A 9,352-nucleotide genomic window follows, 5' to 3' on the forward strand; every position below is an offset into this window, starting at 1 on the left:
CAAGTTCTCGCTGGTTTTGTCGGTCCAATTAAATCATTTGCATTCGAGCACATCACCATTCTCAATGGTCGTTATATCTATTGTATCTCTCGAATCATTAATTTATATCTCGGGGTTATTAATGTTTTTTTTTTTACCAAAAAGTAATTAATTATTTCTTCCTCCTTGTAAGTTACAACTTTTTTTTCTTTTTTTCTTTCTTTTTTTAATGCCAAACCGTTTAATACGTAAAAAAAAAAAGAAAAGAAAAAAATTCAACATTCTCTTGATCTAATTTTTTCCATCTCGAAATGACGTTACTGTAATTATTATATTTAAAATTTCATCGATTTTCTCTCGTTAAAATATTATATTAACGAAAAGAATTCAATTTTATAAAACATAATTAACCTTCCTACTCGCCTCGTTTAAATTCCTGCATATATGAAAAATATATAATAAAAGTAACAAAAAAAAAAATAGAAAATAATGAAAAATTGCAGCGCATATTGTCACGTAGTAACCAAACAAATCGATTTCATCGAGAACACTATTTTTTACAAAAGAGATAATCATTATTTTGTCGAATAGTATTTACAATGTTAATCTCTTCGTTAACTCTCTTAATATCTATTGGTGAAAAATCATACATAACGATACCGATCGATAAAAAAAATAAAATGAAAAAAATATGAAATCAAAATAAAGAAGGGCGATTTTTTTAAATTCCCAGCTGACTAAAATCTCTCTGTGAAAAACGAAAGAAACGATATAAAGAACATTTTATACGGAACAGGAGAAGAGAACAAAAAAGCATTTTTCGTAGGATCGAAAAAGGGTGCGTCAAAAGTTTCGGTTGGGTATAAAAGCTTCGTCGTCCAATGGGATCGGAAATTAGGGACGAGCCGACATCGATAAATTCGAGTAAACCCTATCGGACTCGTATTTCTGTCTTCACAAAAATGTTATTCCTACTATTTGTTTTCTATATAACGAAAAAAAAAAAGACATGAAAAAAAATAAACGCGTATTTATTCTGACTATAAATAAAATATTTTCGTTGTGGTCGTCGTCGTCGTCGTAGTCGTAGTCGTAGTCGAACAAAATTTGTCCAATTTTTTCCCATTTAAACAAAAAACAAAAAGAAATAAAGTGAAATGAACCTAATCGTTTAATTGAAAAAAGATAGAAGAAGAAGAAGGGTAAAAAGCTTTTATATATTGATAACGATCACATTCGAGTAGTAGACATAGATAACATATATTTCTACATACGCATATTTCCGTTTCTTTTCAATGTTTTAATCCATACATACAATATAGAAATGAATACGAAAAAAAAACTCGATACGAGAAAGTAAACACCCGAGCATATTTCATCATGGATTTTATTATTTTACACACACACACACACACAAAAATCACCTTCGTCAGCGCGTTCGGCTTTCACATATGTATGTATATCGATTGATTTTGATATTATTTCACCTAAAGAGAAAAACTAAACAAACAAAAAAAAAAAGAAAAATGAAATATAGTCAACGAAAAACGAGAAATTGATTGATTTTTTTTTTCATCGAATTTAAATAGAACTGTATCCAATTAGTGGCTAATTTTTTGTCAGATGATAACACTTGACGTTGACTAAAAATATCATCAAATATTTATTTTCATTAACAAAACTTGAAATTTGAATTAAATGAATTTAATACTACATACCAATTTTGCGTGGAATCAATCAATTTGATTCAAACACATGAAAATAGAAATTTATTAACATTTTTATTCTATAGAAACCTATAGAAAAATTTAAAATAATTTTCACATATTTAGTATATATTCTATTTTTGAAATACATTTGTCGCAGATTTTGATATTATATTCAACACTAACACTCTTCTATTTCTTTTGCATGATATTTGAACTTGACATTTCAATAGTTTTTTAATATTTTCTATATCGAATATTATAAAAAGTTTTCCGTGAATCACGGTCTGAATGTAATACGAAAATATAGTCGGAGGTTTATCAATGGCGCAACATGGTCGTTCGGCTGATATCTTGTATATAACGTTATCGAAGATAGATCTATGAAGTACGCTGCCTTTAGATCGAATCTCCAAACTTTCCCTTCAAATCCATTTGATTTTCCACGACAATTCTGCTTCGTACGAATATCATGATAGAGTAAAGGTCCAACTTCTAACTAAAACGTACGATCTACGACATCGAACTAACGTTAAATAATGAAATCGAGAACCGAATGTTGAGATTGATATGCAATGATTAATCCGTGTTAAATTCAATAACGAATTTAATATAAATCAAAATGATCAAAGTCCCGTTACGAATAAAATATTCTGTCAAATAAAAAACTGCTCAATTTGATTGAATTTTGAAAATTGGATTTTAAATATATTTCATTGATTATAATAAAAAATAAATAAATAAATAAATTTGAAATAAAACAACGAGGCTTTTTTATTACCTCTTTCGATTTGACCTACTTAATTTCAACATATTATTTTAAACAAAAATTCCATACAATCTCGATGAAAATAATTAATGGATTCCTTTATTCCCTCCATTATTTCAACAAACTCAAATATACACATTTCAAAAATGCTCATATTTGTTCCCATCAAAAATGGAAAACACGAGTTGTTTCATCTTCTTTTATTCGTAGCCTCGAAAACACACACGTACTCGAATAAATAATATTATAACTAAAATGGAAAAAAAAATAAATAAATAAAATGTTATATACTGTAGGTATAGGTTTATTAGAAATCAATTAAAATATTAAAAGAACAAAAATTGTGTGGAAGAAATGCATTTACGTGAAATATACGTATATATTTCGTAATGCAGGTAATGTATCCTCGAGTTATAATGTGAAAACATTAAAGTATGATAAAAAAAAAAGAAAGAAAGAGTGAGAGTGAGAGTGAGAGAGAAGTATAATGTAAAGCTGTCTTAGAAAATATTCCATAAAAAGAGGCACGTACAAGGTTGCGAACGTGCTCGTAGAAAGACAGAAAGAACTCGCTGGCGTTTTATTGGTGCTGCAACACCCCAACTGCACATGAACGACGATTATTTTCTTTCTGGTTTTTCATTATTATTATTATTATTATTATTATTATTATTATTATTATTATTATTATTTTTATTTTTATTAGTCTTATTTTTGTGTTATATTTTATCACAACTTTTTCTCGATTTCTTTTCTTTAACACTTTCGCTCCCTCAGCATTTCCCCTCTCTGTTTTTTTTTTCTTCCTTTTTTCTCTTTTTTTACTTTTATAAGAAGAAATGCGTGTCGCGGATAATGCTGCGATATCATTTTTCTTTCTTTCTTTCTTTCTTTCTTTCTTTCTTTCTTTCTTTCTCTCTATATCTTTTTTTATTTATTTCTTTCGATTTTCAAAGGATTACGCATCTCGCAATAACACGTTCCTAATTATTATACGAGTTAGGTCAAACGTTCGTTAGGATGAATTAATTAGAAGTTTCGGGTGAAACTTTGAAGGGTTAGGAAATTTCAACTTCCTTCGAAACGGCTTTAATCTTCTCTAGTCGACTATTCAATTCTTTAACGCGAATAATAAAGAAATGCAAACACATGAACTTTATCCTCTGTTTCTCACTATTTCGATTCCTCCTCACGTTGCCATAATTCCTTTGGATAACAATTCAACGAATTTGTGTGAAACTAACTCATCGATTTACGATATATTTACCTTTTATCTTTTCAATATTTATTCAAAATATGACACGTTTGATTTTAAAAAAGCACAAATCTTAGTCTCTCTCTCTCTCTCTTTTTATATCTTTGATTATAGAAATAGATAGATAATGAAACACATAGAGACAAATACTAACTATACGCATGTTCCTACTATTACCGGTATTAATTAAATCCTTAATACTGTCACGGATAGTTTACTATCGAGCGAGCAATGCTAACGAGAGTTGGTAATGCAAACCTCTACGTACACACATAGATAAACATACAAACATACATTTTCACATACCTATACATACCTACCTATATTGGTTCGCAGTACACATTATACTAGTAGTATAGTTAGCACGTTTCGCATAATTCTAGACGATCCTAACGCGATACAGAAGCAATCCAGACACATGTCTGATTTATATTAGACCGTAACTACTACTGCTACTACTCTACCACTGTTACATTGATTGATACTTACTTGCCAAATAGAAATGAATATTTTCTAATTAATATCATTTATAATTAACTTCTACCATGATAACACTATAAAATTTAGAATGATTATAAATAAATGATGTATCTCGTGATACTAAAAGTTTTTTACGACTTTTTTTTCTTTTTTTCTTTTATGTGACATTTATTCAACACGCGTCGAAACATATAATATCTTTATTTTCCTAACGAGATGTACCTTTGGTCATTTCCTTTATGAAAATATTCCTTCGTTAAAATTTCTCTCGAAAGATTTATTTTATTTTTTTAAAGTATAACGAATATTATAATAAATATTTCGTCTAATTAAAAAACAATAAACGTTAGAACGTTGATATTTTGGTGTGAAATATTTAATGAAATTGGTTAATGCGGATTATTCGAGGGTAGATTTTTAGTATTTATATACGCGAGCGCCCGCGTAGGATGGAAAAATATGTTTTCGTGTTTATAAAGTGAAAGAGGAAAAAAATAATTTCGGAGAAACGCTAGTTTGGTATTGTTCTCTACGTGAATTGGTCTTCAATTCAACAGGTGCTATTACCGCACTGTTGCGAATCTACCTTGATATCGCAATACGTATACATACATATACACATATATATATATATAAATACTTGAATGTATATAAAGTAGACGATGTATATAAAGGAAACGAACGTTTCGTTGGTAATATTTTTTTACATAATATTTTACGTTACCCGCAAACTCGTACAAATAAATTTCCCAGATAAATGTTAAAAATGTATAAATTGATAACCTTGAAAAATAAACAAAAAAGAAGCAAAGTAAGATAGAAAGAGAGAGAGAGAGAGAGAGAGAGAGATTAAGATATTCTCAACTATTTAAAACAACATTTGAAATGGAAATGTAGATTCCTGGTTAAAATGAATATCTCGGAGATAACGATTAATTAAACAATTAATTCATTCGAGTATTCGTTCTTCCGAAGAATGAAATGATTTCATTTCAAGTTTCAACAATGAATAGACCAAAATAATACCACACCATCGGTATCGCATACCGAAATCTAATTTAATTTAAAAAGGATTTAAAAGGCAACACGTTTCATGTGTTTCTCATGCAAAATTAACGATATTTTCCTATTTTCTCACAGAGCCAGTTGTGTTTCTATCCACGTAAAATATCGAAAAACAATTGAGAAGATTAAAAAACGCTAACTAGCATCTATGTGTAAAATATAATTTTCGTTTATCGTCGAGTTGCATTCACTTTTCATATTTAATAGAAAAAATCGCAATTCGTATTAAGGATAATTAGCTAATAACTTTTCTTTTGTGCTATTTCTTTGTTCTTTTTTTTTTTAGGATCGATAAGCAATATCGACGGTGCGGAATACCATTGCAATAAAACCACCGTTCGTAAAGTTATCAGCGGCGTCGTGGGAGCTGCAAGTTCTGTAACATCGATCCAAGTGGCCAATCTTCTTCGGTTATTCAGAATTCCCCAGGTATGTATCTATGTATCTATATGTATTTATGTTATATATATATATATAGGGTGAATTGGGAAGAATCGCCCTAAATTCTACCCTTCTATTTTACACGTGAAAATAATTGTAAACAAAAAAGAAAACTCTCTAATTAATTCGTACCTTTTGTATTATGTGTGTACCGGCTGCAATATTTCTAATAGGTTGAATTTTATAGATTAAATGCATTAAATGTTCCAATTGTTTAGCATAAAAGAATTAAAGAACGAGCTTCTTTCTGAGGTTTACAATTCGATTGGTTTTCTTCATATGAAATTATTTTCACGTGTTAAATTTGAAACGTTTCTTCCGACACACCCTGTATACACATCATCTCTACGGAAATACATTTATTTCTTCTCTATTCGATTCGCAATTTTCGTTGATCTATTTCCCCACAATATTCTCCATGCATTTGACAGAAGAAATAATCGACTTAAAATAAGAAAAAAGAAAAAAAAAGAAAATATTTAAATATATTATATCTTTTCACATTTTTTTGTTTAAAAGACTGTATCAAAAGAAATAGTTTATCTTGTTTTTAATCTAGTATACACACATAGATACAAAGAGAATGAAAAGTAAGAACAAAAAAATATTTCATGAAGAAACTGTGATCTTTGAAAGAACGTATTCATAAATAAATAAATAAATAATGAAATAAAAAGGAAAAATATCCTTAAAGGTCCACGTTCTAGATTTGTTGTACTGGAAAATCATGTTACTCCTTGCTTACGCTCTAGTATACAGATAATCTTGGCGACACATTTAAATACCTAAAGCAGCATCCGGCTTACCCAGAATATTCAAACGAAGTCACGTCAGTTTGAACAGCCTGCATACGATGAATAACACGTAACGAAAGTTCTACCACTTTTTTTATTTAACTTTCGATTTTCATTAATCCCTCGAATTAAACTATAATCTATATTATATTTTTTTTATTTATTTTTAACTAAATATTAATAATAATAATTCGTATTTCGACTATAAAAGAAATTTTTAACAATGATAATGTTATTATAATATATTGACATATTAAATAATAAATTAAAGATAATATATTTAAAAAAAAAAAAAAAAAGAAAGGAGACAAATAAAAAGTGATTAAATTTGTATTAATTTAGAAGAAGACAAAAAAATATATCAATCACGTTGAAAAGAAAATTAATTAAAATGAATATATAAAAAAAAAGATGAATACTAGAATGATTATCGAACAACAAATGGGACGGATATTAAAGTTGTCACAAATATCACAAATATAATCTATCTCCTCGATAAAATACCTATGTTCGATCGCTAACTACCGTGGAATAAATTTTAATAAAAAACGTGTCACACGATTGGAGATAGGATTGCGAAAAACGCACGTGACCATTACTTTTCTATCTACCGAATTCAATCTCTTCGATAGCGAGTCGGATTGAAATGACGAGAAGAAAAGAGAATAATACGATACTAACTTGAATGTCGTGAAATTTGAAATTCTAATCGACGTGATAAAATAACCATGGTCATGTGTGTAATATTGTTTCAATTTATATGGACTAGCACGTACAATAAAATCCATCCTCGGAGATTTCAAATTTCATTTTATAAAGAGAATTACAATATATTACATATGTGTATCTACACTGACACGTAAAAAGGGAAATAGAGAAAAAGAGTTTTTGCTCTTGTGAACAAATTAACTTGTCAAACTTTCATCAAACGTTTTTGTAAACGAACCCTTCCCCAAGTAAAAAAAAAAAAAAAAAAAAAAAAAACAGAAAGAAGAACTTCAAGATAAATTTACTTAATGGATAAAAAAAAAGAGCACCATTCACGTTTATTTCACATATGTAAACTTCAAACTGCAAATCTATCTACTACATCTTTTCCTAGTAGATGCATGAAAATACGTAGTAGCAAACCTTTTAGGTGTTCATTTACACGTACAACACGTAGTTCCTTTCCCTAAGGACTAACGAAATGCTCAAAGAAGATGTAAAGGAAAACTTCTCAATGTACACACACCGAATTCCACATATTTACTAAATAAACCACGAAATTTAATCAATTTTATCTTACGTTATTTACAAATTTATGTGGTTAAAAGAGAGAAAAACGTTATATAATAGATATTTTAATCATATTTTTGACAAAATCGATGGGCTAAATAAATACGTCAATTATTCAAAATAGGAGGAGATAAAGCAAAATTCAATTTTTTCGTTTTATTTTTATTTTTCGATTGAAATCCGACGATTCGAATCCGTGCAATGAATTTATTTTGTATAGGTACCTTCGAGCATTTAATCGCATTCGTTTTTATTTTTTTTTTTTTTTTATTTCTATTCGATATTCAACTAACCAAAAGTTTGACTAATTCAACCGTAATGCTATTGCCTCCAAATAAAATTATAACGAAATAAAAAATAATATTTTATCTTCAAATTAGCATCGTTTCATTATTTTCTTTCTGTCTTTTTCACATTGAACGAATAAAAAAATACACTTAATTTTTTGCTATCGTAATTTTTATTTCCTAAATATTTTTCCAATAATTCGCGTAATTTTATTTTTATTATCCTTATAAAAACTATAAATCGATGAGGTTGGTAGTTTAATTAATCACGAGAAAAAGAGAGAAAGAAAAGAACAAAAGGATTACGCTTTATTAGCGGTAACAGGATAAAGAAAAAAAAAGTTTCAAGATCTTTTAAGGATGTTTCTATTAAGAAATGAGAGCTATTGGACAAGAATGTAAAGGTTTTGAAGAAAGCATCGCGAATTTAATTTTCGATCGTAATTCTTGATGGCTGGCATAAGGTTTCTCTCACCATTCTAAATGAAACTTCTTGAAACACTTTTTACCGAACGAAAGTAAAGCAGAGAAATACGCAATTTCGAAAGTGCTAAGCAGCGAAAGTGTTTTACTATAAAAGAAGAAGAAGAAGAAGAAGAAGAAGAAGAAGAAGAAGAAGAAGAAGAAAAAGAACAAGAAAAAGAGAAGAAAAGAGAACGGAGTAGTTTGCGAATGAATCGAAATTGAACGAGTCTAATGAATATAAAAATTAAATAAAACACCGGTAAAATAAAAAATTGTATTTTCTATAAAATGAAAATTCTTAATCACTCCTGAAATTGTTAATAGTTTAGCAAACAATGGCGTAGCTTATTTGATCTAAATACTGTTCATTGTTACTCTTTCACCACTGGATTAAATTATTATCTAACAGATTGAACTGTATAAACACAAACTAGGATTGTCCGTTTAGGTCTCTTTCTATCTCTCCTAATCTTCTAAAATCTATTCTAATATCACATAGGATATCGAATAAAGCGATTAATCTACATTGTTACCTATCTATGTCTAGTTTCTCATAGATATTAGATCAAGCTGTCTTATTTAATTGAACAAATCTGAAACGTAAATTACAGTTCGATAAATAATATAAATCTAAGGATACATTTAATGAAAATGAGTGCTGCAAAATGAAATAATACACCGTTGCAATTAGTGTACAATTAATTAAGTTTTCTAGCACAAATTGTCTTTAAAACGAACGAATTAAATCTTAAAAGATATCTCTTTCTCGATAGGAAAGAAAAGAGCATACTTAATTAAATAGGAAAATCGAAAATAATTATATTTTAAAATGA

At 28.4% G+C, this 9,352-nt stretch overlaps 1 protein-coding gene across 1 annotated transcript in view; it reads left to right on the forward strand.

Annotated features, from left to right (window-relative positions):
* Window positions 1-9,352, forward strand: part of Glurb (metabotropic glutamate receptor B) — a 125,922-nt gene that overhangs the window by 100,380 nt on the left and 16,190 nt on the right. The window contains exon 3 of the mRNA XM_015330265.2: window positions 5,541-5,683. Within this exon, the coding sequence (XP_015185751.2) occupies window positions 5,541-5,683 (143 nt within the window). The remainder of the gene's footprint in view (window positions 1-5,540; window positions 5,684-9,352) is intronic.

Source organism: Polistes dominula, unplaced genomic scaffold, assembly GCF_049000335.1.
Source record: "Polistes dominula isolate Pdom_NZ unplaced genomic scaffold, Pdom_raw_medaka contig_18, whole genome shotgun sequence".
NCBI classification, from domain to species: Eukaryota; Metazoa; Arthropoda; class Insecta; order Hymenoptera; family Vespidae; genus Polistes; species Polistes dominula.